The sequence below is a fragment of the Xiphias gladius genome, chromosome 17 (assembly GCF_016859285.1).
Source record: "Xiphias gladius isolate SHS-SW01 ecotype Sanya breed wild chromosome 17, ASM1685928v1, whole genome shotgun sequence".
Classification (NCBI taxonomy): domain Eukaryota; kingdom Metazoa; phylum Chordata; class Actinopteri; order Istiophoriformes; family Xiphiidae; genus Xiphias; species Xiphias gladius.
In genome coordinates this window covers 20,405,196-20,424,554 of record NC_053416.1, presented here as the reverse complement: position 1 = coordinate 20,424,554, position 19,359 = coordinate 20,405,196, and the positions used below count along the sequence as shown (strand labels likewise).

Genomic DNA, 19,359 nt, shown 5'->3' with positions numbered 1-19,359 from the left:
GTAGGCTATACCAAAACACTGTTGAAGTTTAGCTCACGTGGAAATGTTTTCCTGGCATTCAACTAGACTCAGGTGGAAGCCAGTTTCATGCCAATCGAGAAGTTATGAGTTTGGGGCCGAAATGAAACTGTGAATGAGACGAAATGTGGCCCACATTCCATCTTTGCAGAAGAATCTAAAGCCACCTCTCCTTCCTCAAGAGCTGATAACAGCTCAAACTCATATCCAGCACATCGTTTTGGACATGTAAGGAGAGCACGCCTGAATACCTGTGGATAGGACTGAATCAGTCAAACCTGGGACTCGCAAGAAGAGAGGGCAGCCAGTCAGACTACAGAAAGGAAATCAAAGGCAAAGACTCATTGTTGAATAATTTATCAAAACATTTTATTTTCTTGAACAACAATACAATATGTCACAGAAAAATCACAGAGGGATTTAAGACAGGTCTGGCTCAGGTTTTCTTCTATGTGAGTTCTTTTTGAAACAATAAGTGCAGCATAAATCAAACAAGTCAAGAGGAAAAAGATCATTATTACATCCTTCAAATAATATTAATGATGAGGACAAGACACAAAAACAAAACCCCGACGCCATTAAAAGTCACATCCCTAAAAGTCTCTGCAAAAGAGTCAAGAATTACAACTACTGCTAATGCGCATCATAAAACCACTAATGCCTCACAAGATTATGAATTTCATACAATGGAAATAAAGTTAAAAAAGATTTTATTTATCTGTTCGATACAGTACAAAGACATCATTCCATTTCTGTTACCAGTAAACTGTGTTGAAATGGTTCTAAGCACCAACTGGCTGGTTTGAGCTGTATCAGTAACTTATGTATGTAAATCATTATATGCTGTTTAATGAGGGGGCATTGAGGCAAGGAGGGGTCTAGCACCATAAAATTTTACCGCCCCGCTGATTGCACTTCCCCTATCCACACATTATGATCATACTACATCTTTAAAATACCATGTAGCCCCTTATCAAGTGAAGTACCCTTTGAAATACAATAAATATATAAGAAAACAACCATGTACAGTATAAATAATGTCACAATTTACAATTTTCCATTTTCTCTGTAATTCAAAAATCAGAAACTGACAACAAAAAGAGGTATAAAAGTGGGAAGAAATTCCCATTGCAGTAATTTAAACTAGAGTAAAACAGGATATTTTTAGCGTGTATTACAATATAGCAACAACAAAAACAAAAAAACGACTGAGGTGGACAAATCTGATCATATACAAATTAAATATTTGAATGAGAACAAAACTACGTAAGAATTTCTAGTAAACCTGAAAACAGATACATTATGTACATGAGATGGTGTGCACGGAGTAATGAGGGAAGGGGTAAGATCTTGAAAAATTGTAGGGATTTTATTCGCATGGTTACACAGCAATAATGCTGAGCATCCATTTAAACCATAAAAAAAAAGGGCCTAACCTCTGAGTACAGTCCAGTGTGGTACGTGATAACCACATTTTATGAAGGAATCAAAGCTTTCCAAAGTACTTTGAAGAAGAGCAGACCAATAACTCAGTTGATACTAGCTTATTGTTGGTATTGGTGAGTATGTCAACCAATAAGTAAGAAAAAAATTGCAGTAAACAAATGCCAAACAAGGTTTGAGATCATTTAGAAGCAGTGTCAACTATACATAGTTTTTCCACCAGGGAGCAGTGGCCAGTTGATTTTCAAGCTGTAAAATGTCCCACTTAGTACGTACGGTGGTCATAATTCTTCAGAAAACAAATCAAATAGATCCTTATCAATAGTGTTTGTTTATGTTTTGTATTTATAGAAACTGAAATGATTCTTGGTCGATAGATTTTTTTGTTGTTATAACATTGTAACTAAAAACAAGACAATACAGTAAATCAACTAATTCAACTGATAAAAAAAATAAAAAAATAAAAACATCAGCTTTGAAAACTAAGGCCAACATTTGGACTATGTAGCGTCAACAAAATGAGAGTTTGTCTTTAGTGGGACTGTCTAAATGTGGATGAAAAAAAAAACAAAAAAAAACAACGACTGGGCTTTTTTTTGTCATGTCTCAGTTCATGTGCTCTTCAACTTGTTAAAGTGGAAATACGTCATGTTAAACCCGGTGGCAGTGCGTGGACATGAGCCTCATGGACGGATGTTTGGGGCAGAATGGAAACACTGAAGTGCCCTGCAGTCTGATCATCTGTTTGCCCTTGTTGGCTTTTGCATTAGAAGATAATGATTGTGTGTCTCTTTGGACATATTACTTTTTGCAGACTGCAATGGGCACTTCACTGACACAAACAAATATTGTGACCCCTCCCCAGCCCCCCACACCCTATCTATGCACACCTCTGTGTATCCCATAAATTCATTCACAATTTACAATTATTTATTTTCTTTGTCATTTAAAAACAAGAACATAGCAAAAAAAAAAAGGAGGTATAAAACTGAGATTGTTTCCCCATTTCAAAAATAAAAACGACATTATGTTTTCTGGGTGTATCATAGTAACCACACCAACAAGTATTTAGCTGGACTTGTGAAAAAACAAATTAAAAAAACCTAATTTTCCATCTACATACTTGATTTCCAACTAAGAATGAAACCATATTAGTCCTCTAGTAAACCCGTATTTAAGAGAAACTGATTAAAGTTTTTGATTCCCTTTTTTTCTATACTTACATAAAACTGTTTTTGTGTGTGTGTTTAATCCTCTAATTGCCTCTCCTCTAAATACAGTTCACAAGGCCAATGTGGTGTACCTCTAGGCTGGTAAAACTTTTTAAGTATCTAACGAGAATAAATACCATTGGAATAGCACCTCAAAGAATTTACAGACAGGAGTTACAAATGTCAGCGTTTACCTGAATACCAAACAAAACAGGAACCAATACGATGCCAAATGTGACAATCAGCTACTTCTCCTGTGAAGCGATTCCCCTGCTGGTACAACAGAATCACAGCAAATTCATGGACACATAGAATAACTAGATTGGTGTAAAAAAGTTCTACTGAATTTGCATAAAAGTACCTGAATTAATACACAGAACTGGCTACTTAACGCTTTTGAATCACAGCAGTGTCCGTTGAACATACAACCTGATTTTCAGTGCTAGCAGTGCTCACATTGGTTTTTATTTATTTTTTTTTGTTTTGTTTTTTTTTTTTTTGTATAGGTCTGAAATGCTTTTCATGAGAAGTACCAGTCTAGTCATTCTATTTCAAAACACACGTCCAATCAGCAGCTGGTATGGGGAAGACAGTGAGCTATAGTTGGATTGGCTGAGTATCCATACCTTACTGTGTGATGTAAACAATACTGAGTAAATGTGATTGGCTGATTCAGTAAGTGTTTGTAGGAATAGATTGCCTTGAAGACAACATTTGTGCTGTCATTAGAGTTTTGGTTATGACTGAAAGACACCAGGAAGGAGTCCTCACTTTGAAAAGGTTGATGGAACCTGAGAAGGAAGAAAAGAGGAAGAGATAGAGTTCAGTTGATCCCTTGAAAAAGTTGTGTGTGCATAATAAATGATCAATTAGAAACCAATTACCAATTCAAACTTTTTCAAACAAAGAGCATATCAAAAAGATATCTAACGCAAAATATTTCTTCTTGTCCAGATTTTTGTATTTATTTTATTTTGTGGTGAACTGTCCTGTTAAAATGTGGCCCTATGTGGAATGCCTATGACTCACCTAAAAATTGACCTTTTTCCAATACAATATACAGTTTTAGAATGAATTACGATGATTTTACTGCAGCCACTGGGCAAGGAGGCACACTGCTGGTTTTGAAAGTTAAAGCAGGTTTGCTACACATCACATATTCTTCTCATTATTGCTGGGTGTAAGTTTTGACAAAGTTCATGACAAAGTTGTTTGGCGAAGCCATATAAAAATCACCTTGCAAAATCACTATTCTTTAACACATCTGTGTGATGAACATCTGTGAACATCTCTCATATTTGTGATTGAGATGCTGTTGAAGATTGAAAGTATGATCTGGACGGAGACATGTGATGTACTGTAGGTGCCCAATGTACTTTGGCATTACTGTTACGGGGCAAGATTAGAAAGCGAGACTGACCAGCATGAAGCTGTCGTAGGTTCTCATCAGCTCTTCCATTCGATACTGTTCCAGCACCACTACTCCTGCCAGAGACGGGCTCTTAGCTCGGGCACAGTCCTCACAGTGCACCACGTAGGTCTTCTTACTGCTGTTCTCACTGGTCACAAACAGCAGGTCAAACACCTCCACCTGAACAAACACAGTTTTGGTCCTGCGGATCAACACGTTTGTAATGCATCTACACCAAATACACAAATGTGCAATTTACTGTATGGACAGACAGCGAGGCCAGCAGGAAGAGGGACTCACATCACATTCATTGCAATAGTAGGCCGGCTCGTCCTTCACACGACTCTGGTAACAGATCTTCTTCCCTCCAGCCACCAGCTGGTCTCTCAGAATCTGGATGTGCTTCATGGACTGCATCAGGCAGTGTCTGAGAGAGACAGAGGAGTGGCAAGTCAGAGATATAAACACAAACGCACGCACGCACACACACAAACACAGATACGCACAGAGAGACATCTTACTTGAGCATCTTGAAGGTATCCTGATCGGTGATCTTGATGGTGCGAGCCACATTCCAGGAAACGTGGATCATGGGAACGATTGACTTAACCTTCTTCACCTCATTCCACTCAAAGCGCTCCAGGGCAAGTTGATATTGGTACGCTGGGAGAGCAGAAAACATAAACAGTGGTGAGGCTGAAAGTCAGGAGCGTACTGAAGAGCATATTTATTCTGTAATTTGAGACAAAGAGCAACACCTGACTATAAAGTTGTCAGCTATCTTTCTCTTTGTCCTTGTTGTAACTTACAGTTGAGTGGTCCCACATTCCAGGCGATGTTGTTGCACCAGCCCACGGCCTGGACCCAGTGCACAGTCCCTGCATTAATCCAAACCAGGTCGCCCGGCCTCTGAATGAAGCGGTACACAGGAATGTTGGAGCTGTAGAGGTCTTCCAGGACTGGCCACCAGGACCCTGTAAGGTAATCTACTCCATGCCTGAGGGAAACAGTTTAGTATGCACACATTTTGACACACACATACTGAAGCTTATTGCCCCATCCTCTGTTATGTAGCCGCCTCTTCACTCACTTCTCACAGAATTTGTTGATGTCTGCCCAGTAGTGCTCATGGACAGCGAACCACTCACAGTCACCAGGTCCAATATTGATGTTGACGGAGCAGAAATTGTTGTTCTCTTGGTGACCTGATGAGAAATGCAAGGAGTCCGTTAACGAATTCTAAAACTTCCTTCACTTGAAATGTTAAAAGAGGCCTTCTTCTAAAATCATAGGATTACCGGTGAGCAATTGTGATGTCAGTCCCACACTAACCTGGCGTGCGGCTGCCTGGCACCTTCATGTAGAGCTGGACGGTGTTCATGCCCAGGATGGTGTGACCGACATGACTGAGCATGTTGTTGCTGGATTCCACTCGCATGAAAGCTGGCAGCTTCAGCAGCTCCTGCAGCTGGGGCTTCCACCTTATAAAAAAACATGTGGGCTAATGTGAAACACCTAGTACCCTCAGTGAGCTCAGTTTGAGAGGGCAGATTTTAATAACATAATCTCACCTTTTAGGGTCTGAGAGATCAATGTTGGTCCCGAATTTAATTATCTTTCCCACTGTTTTCTGCTCTGAGCTGCGGAAAAGAACAAACTCTGAGTTGAGTATTGTTCAAACAGTAAAACTGAATTGAAAAGTGAGTTCAACACAAACAGATCAAAGCTTTGTGCTAACCTGGGTGTGCTGGGGGAATGAACAGAGTTGGCTTTAATGGTAGTTGAGGCGGGACTGCCTTTACTGTTGGATAACGTCAGACCAGCTTTCGCGGTGGCTGATGGGTCTGAGGTCTTGGTCTGCTCTCCTTCCTCTTCATTCTCACTCTCCTTCTCCTCCTATAACACATCTACATGAGCTTAGCTGACAGGTTGGCCAACAGCTAAAAAAGAATACATCATTATATAGTTCACTTTCGAGGTCCAGGACAGGGATACCTGTGAATTAAATCATCATTTACCTACCACATGTGTGGATATCAATAGTCCATACACTTGAAACAGCTGACAGTGAAGAAAAAACTTACACAGACCATGAACAGTGGCTTTAGCAAATGCTACAAGTTTGCTTACTACTATGGAACTTTTTCTGTGTGGTTTGGCCATACAAGTCTTCTAACTTGGATTCACCAAAAGCTCTGAACAAACTTGCTGCCAATCACTCATTTCAACCTGATGACTGTCACCTGTTTTTGAGGAGGTACAGATTTGTTATATTTGGTCAGTCTACAACCCTTAAATGGTCATCTAAGGTTACATGTCCAGCTCCTTTTGTGGGTTAAATATTGCTGAATAATAAAAAGATTTTCACAAAAATCTTTAAAATTAAAGACAAAATAGTTCAACGTGAAGTTACATGCTAAAAATCTTCTTGCAAAAGCAAATGGACGACCACCTATATGTCTTAGTTATATATTTCACTTTTTTTATGTACCTGTGTCAGATTTATATTCATTCAGATTAAGGCACAGTGATTTCAAGTCAAAATTTCAAGAAAATTGGTGAATTTCAAATATTCTCTGAAATCACTTGTACATGCCACTTAAGGAACAAATCTGGTTCTTATGAAAACAAGCACTTCTGGTTTTGGACAGGAGTTGGAATACAAGCAGGTTTAAGTCCATTTTTAATGCCTTTAACTACACCTATGTCAACTAAACTCTGTGTGCGATTGAGCATGTGTGTGCCATGAGGAGGTGCAGAAAATGTCTACCTGCAGGCTCTCCTGGAAGCTGGAGGCCTGGTACTGGGCGTATTTGGCAATGGTGGTGTGCGAGCGACTGCTTTCGCAGGGCCACGTCTGTGCTGAGCCACTGGGATCCCAGTTCTCATCAGCGGGCTGCTGAACCTGAGTCCTCACTTCCACTGCATGGTCCGCATTGGCCTCCACCAGAGATTTGGTGGAGAACAGACCAAGGTCTACCATGGGGGGGGGGCAGAGTACAGAGATAATTATCAGATAATAGCAAATTTCTAATCCTCTTTATACATTTTTTTAATTTGTAGGTGTAGTAACAGAGACAAAATTAGTTTATCTATACCTGAAAATTGTAAAGTACACACACCGGAATATGCAAACGCATTCAAAGCATCAATTCTCAATACAGCCTCCCAGTGGCCCAGTCATCACGGTGTGGTTGAGAATACATGGTCTGCATTCAAGTATGGATCATAAATGCGTGTGATGTGTACGGAGTTTGTGACAATGGGGCTCTGTATGCTGCCCAGATAGCAGATTGGTGACAGAGAGTTTTCATGATACAGCACTTCTTAGAACCAACCTCTGACAGTTTAGCCTAGTTTCTAAAATCTTTATGCTGCATTTGCAGACTGTAAAAAGATGCAGCATCCATTTCAAACACAGAAGAGAGAAAGGGGTTTCCAAAGAGCCCGTACATATTTCTATTATAGAAATTAATCAATATATCAAATGTCTACTCATCTAAAATAATCACAATTCTATCATATACTGCATTTATGTATAAGGAATCAATGCAGTCTTCTCTTTTCCGTTCTCTTTTCCTGTTCCGTGCCTGACAGTTTTCACCAAACAATAAACAAAAGGTCCTAATTAATGGCAATTTTTTTACTAATCAACAAAAACCTATTCAGATTGAATAGAATTTGATAAATTCTACTGGGCTAAATAGAATAAATGGAGAGCAGTAACTTCGCTGAGATGCGTGCGGTGGATAAACTTACTAAGGCGGAGGGAGCCAGCAAGGCCTCTGATGACAGTAACAGCATTTTTGGGATCAGTGCAGAACTGAAGCAGGACTGGCGAGAAGGCGTCCCTTTTGCTCTCCAACTGCAGAAACAACACATTGTAATTATAAAAATTTGAACACAGCAAAGGAATGAAATGTATCTCTCCTTAAAAAAAAAGAAAAATACTGACAGTTGGTAGGAAATGTGTAGAGGTTTTGAAACAAGCTACAATAAGGCAGCTCTCTCTGCTGATATCAAGAAAATTATTCAAGAAATAATGCCAGTGATTTTAAATAAATCAAACAGTTATGGTGGTGGTACTTATGGTGGTTTTTTATTCATTTTAAAACAAGACTAAGAGTCTGCAGCCATGCCAGCAGCTCTGCATGGCTGTGAATGCCGTACTTTTTGCGAGTATGTAGTCATAAGACAAAAGTCTCAAACTAATTAAAATGTTAGTGCTAGATGAAAAGTTAAGGTATCACCAAAGTTCTTACAATTCGTGAATGTCTGTACCAAATTTAATGGCAATTCATTCAATAATTAGATATGTCACTCTGAACCACAAATGTCAATGGGACCAACGCTAAAAAGGCTAAAAACAAGATTTTAGGATTCGATCATTGATGATGTTACTTGTTAGGCTGGGTTATTTTGACTGTGTTTATCTTTGTGGACTCACATAGATACTTGGTGTAGGGGGGTTGAGCTTTTCTCGAGGAATGGGGGTGTTAATGGCAATGTTAGGTTTAACAGAGAAAGTGGGAAGCAGGTACGACTCCTTGAATTTCCCCTTCACCCTTGTTCCCCTGGAAAAAGATGAACAATAAAGGACAAAATTCAATTAGAGGAACAACTACGCTAAAGTTTCCCCATCAAAATCCCATGTTTAATGAGACAACTAGACTAGAAGTATCTTTGTCCGAGTACTCACTTGCAAGCTCTGATCACTTCAGTTGCCGTGTTTCCGATGTTGATCTTGGAAAGTGGGATTCTTTGCTCCTCCACCTCAGATATGTTGAATGTTTGTTTTCCAGCACTCTCCACTTTAATCAAGAGGATCTTTAGCTCCTTACACAAGCCCATGGACAATGCTTTCAGTTTCAGTGGATCGACTGGCGCTAATGAGCAGGGAGGTTTACTTGCTGGTGTGGAGACACATAGTTTGGATGTATGGATTGTTACAGTTGACGCTGAGTTTGAGGTCTTGGTATCTCTGTTTCTAGCTGCTGAGGATATCTTATTTTCTAACTCAGTGACCACTTCCTTCTTCTCCATTACTACCTTTACTTCGGTGTTCCCAGTGTCCACCTTTTCTTTCTGTATGTCCTTTCCATGTGGGGTTTGATTTTCCTGAGAAATCTGGCCCTTCATAATATCCTTCAGAGGTCTAGGTGAGCTGGAGATGACTGGCTCTAAGGATGAAACATCCCTTTCTTCTAAATCCTTTAATTCATTTACTTTGTTTTTAGGACAAATGACACTACTTTCCTCTGTTTTTATCTTAATCTTGATCTCTTCTTCTCTTCCTTCATCCTTATCTTTTTGTTTTCTTTTTCTTTCTGTATGTCTGTGTTCTGTCTCTTTGCTGTGATCTCTGTCTTCCTTAGTGGAAACAGTGAGGAGGCCGGTGAAAGAGGCTGTATTTGTGGTGGTCAGTCTCAGTTCTGCACTTAGTGACCCGTCCAAAAGAGATGACTCAATTCTCTCAGAGAGAATCTCTGTATCTCTACCCTCCTGTTTAAGGTTTATATCATTCTCAGTCTCTTCCTTATTTTCCTGCACCCGGCCATCCATGACAGGTTCAATCAGATCTGTCGGACTGTGGGATTTCAATAGTGTGTCTGAGGTAGTGTGAGTTGGTGACTGATTACTGGGTTTGGAGGATGCTGTGGGATCTGATTTTGGGCAGAAATCTTGATGGTCATGACAGTGTATCTCTGGCCCCAATGCAAGAGAAGAGGAGTACTTCACCCCTCCTGCAGTACTAACAGTAGGCCCGCCAAATGGACCGCCTCGAAATGCGACCCTCTGGCCTCCAAGAAAGGTGGCCAGGCTCTTGAAGACATCATCCAATCCTGCTTTATGGTGGCGAAGCTCACAAAGAAGAGAGCCAGAAGTTTCCCCGTTGCTGTCCTTGTCTTCTTTTTCTTCCTCGCCAGCTTGTTCAATTGTAGAAGGCAGATCGCAGAATTCAGACCTGTCATTGTGAGAATAATCAGCCAGTATACTTTCGCAAGGCTCCTTATTCATACTATCAATGCTCTCATTGTCTCCAGGAAGAGGAGAAAAGCACTGGGTAGGGCTGGGCTGGAGGACAGGTCTGCTTATCACTCCCTTTTCTAGCTCCTCCTCATCCTCTCCCAGAACTGATACTGGAGAGCCCTGCCAGCTCAGAACAGGAGGAGTGTTTGCAAGGTTGTCTCCCATTTCCCTCACATTTCCCATCACAGCCACAGGCTGGAGATCTGGGGCACTGAGAACTCTTCCCTTTGCACCATCTTTGCCATGGGCGGGCTGCTCTAAGCTAACAGAACATGCTGTACTGAGTGGTGCTAAGGCTTTAAATAAAAGTGAAGGGAGTGTATCATCAGTGTTTTCTTTTGGTCCATCTTCTGACTGGGATGAGACAATAGTGGGCTTCTTACTGGTCTGGTTGGGGCTGGTGTTCCTGGGAAGAGACTGCATTAGTAGATTCTTGACAGGGAGTTTCTGGGGACTGTTGTTCTTTTTGGACATTTTGTTATTTTCAGATTTTGAGGGTGGATGTGTTGAAGTGCTGCTGGGATGAAGAGTACAAGCAGATGGCATGTGTGTCCCCTCTGCTCGTTCACTCCTCCGCCTGTGCTTGTGTTTTGGTGTTGACTGGCTTTGATTCTCGGGGGTCAGAGTTGTAGTCTCCATTTTACGTGTTTTGACCTGTCCCGAAGAGTTGGAAGCAGAGGTGGAGGTGAACATTTCCTTTTTTTTGATTTTCAAGCCTAACTTTCTTTCTTTCTTAAGCGCTTTATCTCTTTTCTTTTTTCTGTCGCCCATCCTTTTCTCCTCTCTTTTCTTCCGCCTTTTTCTCTCTTCACCCTTTCTGTTTGTCTTTTGAACATCTCCCTTTCTCTCCTTTTTCCCAAGCTTATCTTTTTGTTTGCACTCCGGTTCTTTGTGTTCTTCCAACTCCTTCTCACACTTGTTTGCTCTCGATCTGCTGTGGGGGAACTTTCGTGAGCAGGGGGGCTGTGAGGTCTTTCTGTATTTGATGTCTGAACACCTGGATTTTGGAACATTGTGAGGTGGAAGAGACGTGGTAGATGTCAGGCTAGGTCTTGGGGTGTGAATGGGGCTTCCCTGGAGTTTCTGCTGTCCACTGAGGCCAGGACTACACTGATGAATCATTGATGGATCTTTTCTGCCACTGGCTCCTGTGTATGAAGAGGGACAGGAAGGAGCACGTGGACTGCTGGCATTAGAACCTCCATCTTTAGGACTGCAGAGGAGGGATGAATAAGGAGGAGAGTCTGCACCAGAAGAGTTGGAGAGGGCTGGATCCCTTGAACTGCCTTTTTTATGAGAGCGCTGAGGTTCCTGCAGAGTTTAAATTATATATATTTAGACTTTTTTTCAAGGATAGAACACTTAAATCATATACAGTATATGCAATGATTAGTGACATTAATATTACTATTAAAAGAAAGTTAGCCCTCTGCAATGGGAAAAAAATGTTTTTAAAAAAAGAGAGTTTTTATGTCTAATATACTACCTTCTTGTGCTTGATTAATCAACAGATATTTATTTGGATTTAGAATATAACCCATTCTACCAATTTAGTAAGAGCATAGAGAGTGTAATAAAAACCTTTGAAGAATCCTGAAAACACAGGTTTTTGTGTGAACATGCTGTTTCAATGTTTATTTCTTACTGTGCTTTGTTTGTGGTGATGGCTCCGTGAGTCCTTGTCCTCTAGAGGATGAAGCAGTGGGTTGTGCTGTAGGGCTCTGGGGTGGCCTGTGTGCCGCTGATAGTGGTAATGATGGTTTTGGTGGCTGTAAGGCACACGGGTGTGGTCTGCTGGTGAAGACGAGATTTTCCGCTCGACCTTCCCTCTGCTTCCGTGATGTGGCAGTCTGCTGCCACAACTCTGGTTTAAAACCGCTAGGTTGCTGTTACTGAAGCCATATCCTCCAGCTCGCAGTTTAGAGGTTTCCTGCAAATTTCATTTCAACAATGATCAACATTTATTTTCTGTTTTAATTTCTAGTAATCATTCACTGATGATACCGATGATACTAACTTACCTGTTGCTGTATTGTTGAGGTCCTGTGGTCAGAGTGGTAGCAAGGACCCACCCTGTCATGAAGAGGCTTCCAGTCATCTTGGTTGCAGCGGTGGTGGCGAGGTGGTGATGGGGCATGGGCAAGTAAAGGTAAATGCCTTGATCCAGGATGAGATGACTAAACAGAGAAGCATGAATATCCTGTCATACTAGATGGGATTTTACCAATGGGGGGTGCTGTTTCCCAGAAATGAAATGTGATGTACAGATATATAGGCTATGTTTAGCAAAAGAATCAAAGTTTGTTGTAATAAGTCAAAAAAACTTTACCTGATCAGGGCCAGAGGCCCTTCTCCTCTTAGCAGGACACTCTTCCCTTGGGGATAAAGGGTGCTGTGGGGGTGGACTGTGCTGGTGTAATTGGTCTCGCCGCTGATGGAGGGCTGGCCGTTTCCAGGGTCCTGGCCTATTGTTTATCATTCTGCCCGGGAAGCTCCTGCGGCAGTCTGAGGGGGCCCATCTCTCTGGTGGGGACTGGAGTTCTCTGTTGTTGCGATGTAGGCGAGGACCCCCATGCTAACAGCCAAAAAGAGAAAAAGTACAGCCATAATCAAAAAGTCATATGATGACACACTTCTAGCTCCAATAACAATATGTGTTATATAAAATAATATTGGTCCTGATCAGCATGGCTCACCACGGAGTTGCTGACATTGTTGTTCCAGGTTGCGTAGTGCTCTCCGGGTCTTGTTAGATAACCATTGCTAGTGGCAGCTCGGTTGTGGAATGAGCGTGTGGAGTTGTGATGCCAGTTCTGGGCCTCAAACAGCGGCTCTTTACCATCCCAAAGACGTAGATGCTGTCTGTGCCCCTTTGAGATACCCTTGTCCTGAACATGGTTGACTGGTCTCTCCCCCCTAAGAAAAAGACCAACTTAACTGAGCAACAAGTATCATGGTGTATTCAAAATAATGACGCCACAGCAAAAATGGGACTTCATATATCAAGTGAATTCTCCTATCCATGGTGGCATCACGTTTTCTACTGTTCTGTTGCTCAAATGGCAAGCAAACGTGATGATGCCTTTTCAAAAGCCACACTCTGTTCATCCAAGAGGTTTCAGTAACAGATCCATTACAATACATAACTTAAAAGAAGAGAAATAATTTATGTACAATAAGCAGCAAAGCTGCAAAATGTGAAACACATTTTCAGTGCAGTGTATGAATGATAAATAAATTGTTTAACTCACCTATTATAAAGACGACTTGATAGTGGATGATGTGATTGATTTCGCCCTCCTTGGCATCTGTAGTAATGAAAAAAACGAGGAAAATCTACTGTCTCACGGTAATAATGCAGTTTGTGGGATAATATAACAAATCTGGGAGATCCAAACCCTTTTGCTATCAGTTTAAACTCAGGTTGAAGCTAAACTTACTTGTTTTTCCTGACTGTTAACCTAACTGGCCATTTCTCTTTCAAGTTTTTTCTGTGCATACGTACTGTATATGGTCTTTCTCTGAATGTCTTACTCACTGGTACCTCAATGGTGATAGAGACTTTGGCATCACTCAAAAATAAGATGCAAATTCAACCGTGATAATTTCTTTAATAGCAACTCTGATGAACTTGGATAGATGTAATTAAAAAAAGTAAAAAAAAAAAATGTTATGTTGTCACTGTGACCCTACTTAACTTTTTAAATGAATAACTTGATAACCCATTATTTGATATTGGTTCATTATGTCTACTTTAAATAAAGCCAAGCACATTGAAGTCGTTAATTTGACCTTTAAGGGAGAATTGTGATGCTATTTCTTAGCTGAACTGGATCACATGATGAGAGAACTTACTGACCTACAGTACTGTATGTTGCTCTATAAAAAGATTTTTTTCTTCTAAAACAATTTATTATGTAGAGCTTAGGGTTTATGTCTCTTTGAGAGTCATACCTCTTTATCGGAATCACAATTGTTTCTTTTGCCAAAAGAAACAACCAGATACGCATAGTTGCAGTTACAATCATATTCATTAAAGCCACTCCCAACTGCTGCAGCTGAATAGTTAGACTGAGGTGTTACTCAGCTGCAGCTGAAGGAGGTATGGTTTCATTCATCACAGTCGTGCTTGTTTAAACTGTGCAGACGAGTTCATGCACACTGCTGCAGCTGAAGTAAAAGCTTTTCATGAATATGCTCATCGCATTTTCAGTAAGTCAGCCAGCCCCATAACGTGGTGTTTATCTTGAATCAACCCAGATAACAAAGGCTGTAGTTGCACCTGCTAGAAGTCTCAAGTCTCAAGTCAAGTCTCAAGTTGTTCCACTATCCACTCCCACTGAGTTTAAATTTTGTTCAGGAAGGCTTCATATATTTTTCCAAGTTTACTGTAGTCTTATTTATTTTTTCTTATTTCTTCCCCTTATTTTTTTAAGTTTTAGCTGGTCTGAGTGACTACAGAGCTCAATGCATAACCATTAGAGAAATCGAAAAAAAAAAAAACTACACTAGTAGTACAGTAAATACATGAGGGTATTGACACTGCATCTGAAACGATATACTGACCCTGTGAATGGACTACTGTCCTTTTAGAAATAAAACTCTGAAGAAACTCTAATAATTTCATATGTTTGTTGATGGTGCTCCTGACCTGTTTGTGTGGCTCCAGAGCCGACTGTTTACAGGAGCCCATTGTCCTCTGTTAGGTCCTCCAGCTGGATAGGAGTCCCATGTGTTACGGCCAGAGTACAGCTCTGCTGGGTGATACATGCAGCCTGAAACAAAGATACGGTTTAATGTGTATAGTGTTAAGATTTTGAATAAATAAATGAAAAAATAAATATAAAATCTCATTTAAAGAAAGCCTGACTACATCAAATGCAACATGGAAGTGCTAACACTTTCAACCATTCTGATCTTAGCTCATTCATTGACGATGCCCAGCACGTTGCATAGTACAATCACTTTAATTTGTGAGTAATTCTTACACAATTCTAAGGGAAGCCTTAGTTCGTTAATGCTGATTCAGAAACCTGTTCAACTCACTGACTTATTCTTTGAAAGAGCCCAAAGGGAAGGACCCCCTAATCAATTAAAGGAAAATCCAATTACAGTAGCAGGTGAACACTAACGAAACACAACATGGAGTAACTCACACACAGTTATATTCAGGGTTTGATGACATTTCATCTGTTCCAAAGAATTATCCATGTAAATTTAATTTTCTATGATACTATAAAGTACTGCAGTCGGTGCACATGGTATGTGTTTGCATTTAAATAGACACACACACACACACACACACACAAAGTACAGAGACAGAAACAAATGTTACCAGTCTTGCTCTGTATTTGGGAGGCCCTCCACTTCACACCTGAGAGCAAAAAACAACCTGTGGACAAAACACATGGTTGAGAGTAATATTCTGTATATAACTAGTGAGAGAGAAACGCGTATTTTATACCATGTCTACACATTATCTTCTTTGGTTCTGGCTTAATAACAAATAAGCTTTTTATCCTTGTGAGTCTTTGATTTATATCAGCACCAGAGTGTCATTTTGTGTATCTCTAGTGGATTTTATTTCCTCATGCTGTATTTTCTGCTGCACTGTATCTGTTCAGCAGTCATATCATCAGTCAGCCGGAGCTGCATTGTGCGCTCAGTTTCTTTCTAATCACTGCTTCCCAGCAGCCACCACAGCCAGTGGCCATCCGATGAAGAAAAAATGGCAGTAAGACGAAGGACCATGGCAATCTTTAAGAACAAAGAAGATAAAAGAAAAAAAAAATCACAAAAGGCAGTGCTGCTATAGAATTCTTCTTGGCCCGTAAGCCCTGATTCCTTAATTCTCAGGGAGAGCTGGTGTTTTGGATGTTTCAAATCAACATGGATGCTCCATCTTCTAGATTTATGCTTTCTTCCTTCTATTTACTTCAAGTCCAAGAACTTCCAGAGGTACAGTGAGCTCTATAGCTGCCTGTTGAGTACTGAACCACGATACCAGGTCAGGTGTTTGGCTGGTTGTGTCTCCCTGGAAATTCAAGTTGTTCTCTTATTGTCTGATCAAAATTTCTAATCTCAAACCTCCTAAGCCAATTCTGTCTATTTCGAGTTTTATTGATTTTTTTCCCTTTGTTTAAAACAGAATTGTTGCATACAGTCTCTTCTACCACGGACAGAAAAGATCTCTTACTGTCTCTACTGCTGCTGCCAAACACTTCAAAACTGGGGTATACTGTGCTGAACTGAGCTGACCTTGTAAAGCTCAACTTTGCATGCTGAAGAGACCATTGTTGCCCCTGTTACAGGTTGCACAACTATATGCATTCACTTTCCACAGCTATCTATAAATAGTATGAAGAACTGTTTTGCAACATTTTACCACTTCCCCAGTGGCACTTTTTTTTTTTTTTTTTTTGTATTTGTACTGCAAGTTTGTTCCTTAAAGGTTCGTTTTTGGTAAGACTGTTGCAGTCGTGCTATAATAACCTTTCTGTGAGTGATGAATGAGTTAAGTGAGAAGCCTTTTTGAGCGTCCATTTCCAACCAGTTGCTAGAGCAACGGAAGCCAGACAGTTCTTTCTGCTGTGGCTTTAGGCTTTTTGGAGAAAACTGCATTTAGATTTATATTTAGAATAGGAAGAAGAAATGGAAGGCCTTTATGTGCGTACAATGTTCGCTGCTACACATAAAGTAAGTAACGTAAGTAAGTTATCCTAACATACAGCAATGTATGCCATCAGTTGCTATATAAAGCTGTATAGTAGGCAGAAAATGTCTGGTAATATCAATACTAGTTTGCATATCTCGCGTTACATTAAAATCAGCTTTCTCAGAGGCTCCTTTTCTGAGCTTCTACAGTTTTTCGCTAATGCTCCAATAACCTCTTCATCATCGTAAAATACTTTGCTTCCAAGCTTTCTCTGTTTAGGATCTTGGTTGGAGGACTTTATTCTTAGACTTGCCTGTTTGGATTTGTGTCCCAAAATGGCAACTTATGTTAGCGTTACGTCACTGTCGGTCTTGTGCTGCGATTAAGACGGTCAGTGTGTGCTTAATTCACGCAAACAACTTATAAACTGTGTTTTACTGTTTACGCAGCATTACAACATTTTTACACACAGACAAGAAAACACACCTTACCATGCTGTTAACCCTTAGCTTCCTAGTATTGACAGCAGCCTACATTTGACTCTACACAACAATGGCTCAGTTCCTGCAACATTTAACCCATCTGTGCAGGGGTCATTTGAGACATCTGGAATTCAGCACAGGGGCCAAATGATGTCATGTGCGGAAAAGGGCTTACGTTACTGTTGGGTAAACTCTTTGCTTCAGAGTGAGATAACCTTGAAGAAAAAAAAAGTGCAATCTAAACAGTACAGTAAGTAGTAGTGTATTGTGTTAAATAGCAGCTTTATAAAATTAGGGCATTCCTTTTAAGATGTTACAGTTCTGTTTCTAATTTGTACACTGACGTATTTGTCTACAAATGATGCTTTACAGTTAAACATGTAAATGCTTACGGTGGTGGATGGCTGTCACCTACTCACAGGCTAGACCTGCCGTCTGCTACCTCTCTCCCTCTTGTCACCAAGGAAACCCTGGTCATCCCTCTGTCACCACACAGGGAGAATGGAGCATGGAATAACCATGCATGCATTCATGTCTCTGCTGAAACCCCCATTTGGCTGTCTAACCTTTTTACAATTTCACCACACGAATCCCGTTTGCTAAGTGCAAATCGGAGACATTTATTTGAAACCTAATAGTGTGTGTTCGTGTGTACGTGTGTGTGCCTGTCTTTGTGTGTGTGTGTTCATGTTCATCCCTGTAACCAATCTTACCTTGCAATGAGTACTGAGAGAAAAGGGGGAGACAGACTCTCTGGTCCAAATTCAATGATGCTGTCAGTCAGGAATAGAAAGACAGCAGACCTGTGCAGTCTCCGATCCCTTTAAATAGACATGCTCATCATCCGTTAGCTGGCAAACAGACACAGACCCACACAGTAGAAAGAGTGAGGAAACACCAGTCATTTGGTGCACACATGTACAATACAGGAAGGTTTTATTGTTTCAAATCAAGGACAGTAGCTCTCCACCATCCCTCAGGTATTGCTGCCATTCTCTTCCTCTCTATTTTTGTCTCTCATTTCCTACAACACATGCTGTCACATACATCTGCACTGTTGCAATTCTGACCCTCTCTAGACAAAGAAAGAGAATGAAATGAGATGTAAGAGAGAGGGGAGAGGAAGGATGGGCCAGTAACCTTTGACAGGCTGGCGGGCTTTTTTTCTTCTGTCTTTCCTCTTTGTGGCCCTGCCCCATCACCATTACTATCTTCCCTACTTGTTTCAAACAGGCTCCTTTTCCTTCTTGATACCCAATATGCCAGCCTCCCTGCTTTCTCGTCCGGGCTATGTGCATGGCTCTGCCTATGCCTCACCCTCCCTTTTCTCTGCACGCTGTGTCCTTGTATCCCTGGCAACCGATGATATCATTTAGTCCAGAGCTGGGAGCAAGGCCTCAAGCAAGGAGGGGAGTGTTTGCGTGTGTCTGTGATTATAACATGGAGGGAGGGCGGGCAAGGGGAGGGGGGGTGGTTTAATGTATATTTCCACATTTCTATCTTCTTTTCTCTGCCCACTCTTCTCAGATGTCTGCAACATTTGTACAGCAGCTCTGTCAGCTGAACAAAAATATTCAGTGAGTAGTAATGAACTGCCTCGGATCCACAAACACACTCAAATTTGTGTGGACAAATCAACAGTTTGTCACATTCTTGCACTTCTCACTCCATCTGGAGCTGCTTGCTAGCTGCAGTGAAGCACTGCAGATGTGCATCTCTTGCTGAGGCTTTATGAGTGTGTGTGTGTGTGTGTGTGTGTGTGTGTGTGTGTGTGTATGTAGTAAAGAAACTGCTTCCTATACCATAAAAGGAAGGATGGACTGCACTAGACCAGGCCTGTCTCTGGTGGCTCCTAAGCTAGCTAACAGAGGAGCAGAGACATGAAGAGAACAGATGGAGGGGAAGCAAAATGCAACGTACAGGCAGACTGAGACTGCACGGACAACCCACCCTGAATGCATGCACATGTATGATTTTATTGGATGCAGGCCTGAAATAGCGTCAGGATCACAGAGAGAGAAAGTACAGTACGAGCCGAATATCAATCACATTTCTAAAAATAACATCCCTGCAGCCCCGCTTCACTCTGCTCTATCCCCTTTCTATAAT

The 19,359-nt window shown here is 40.9% G+C and overlaps 1 protein-coding gene across 2 annotated transcripts; it reads right to left on the bottom strand.

The window, feature by feature from the left end:
* Positions 1–423: 423 nt before the first annotated feature.
* kdm6bb (lysine (K)-specific demethylase 6B, b) lies at positions 424–18,097 on the bottom strand. Of its 2 annotated transcripts, XM_040151290.1 has the most exons (21): positions 17,964–18,097; positions 15,449–15,505; positions 14,765–14,888; positions 13,365–13,421; positions 12,810–13,029; positions 12,443–12,688; positions 12,135–12,290; positions 11,759–12,043; positions 8,783–11,424; positions 8,531–8,657; positions 7,843–7,948; positions 6,854–7,059; positions 5,822–5,979; positions 5,655–5,723; positions 5,416–5,564; positions 5,174–5,288; positions 4,893–5,080; positions 4,605–4,746; positions 4,384–4,510; positions 4,093–4,263; positions 424–3,463 (listed from the first exon to the last, which is right to left on the bottom strand). In XM_040151290.1, the coding sequence occupies exons 3-21, from the start codon at positions 14,881–14,883 to the stop codon at positions 3,440–3,442; spliced, it is 5,307 nt and encodes a 1,768-aa protein (XP_040007224.1). In that variant the 5' UTR covers positions 14,884–14,888; positions 15,449–15,505; positions 17,964–18,097; the 3' UTR covers positions 424–3,439. The 2 variants fall into 2 exon arrangements, with proteins under 2 accessions (XP_040007224.1, XP_040007225.1); XM_040151291.1 differs by lacking the exons at positions 424–3,463; positions 4,093–4,263; positions 4,384–4,510; ... (1 more) ...; positions 4,893–5,080; positions 5,174–5,288 and having other exon boundaries at positions 5,452–5,564; positions 5,655–5,718.
* Between the last annotated feature and the right edge of the window lie 1,262 nt (positions 18,098–19,359).

Excerpts from the sequence above, each read along its gene's own strand:
- kdm6bb (XM_040151290.1), bottom strand. The coding sequence starts at position 14,883 with ATGTATCACCCAGCAGAGCTGTACTCTGGCCGTAACACATGGGACTCC. Across the intron at positions 5,724-5,821 it reads CATTCCCCCAGCACACCCAG|CTCAGAGCAGAAAACAGTGG; the intron begins GTTAGCACAAAG and ends TCTTTTCCGCAG. Across the intron at positions 4,264-4,383 it reads ACTATTGCAATGAATGTGAT|GTGGAGGTGTTTGACCTGCT; the intron begins GTGAGTCCCTCT and ends GTGTTTGTTCAG.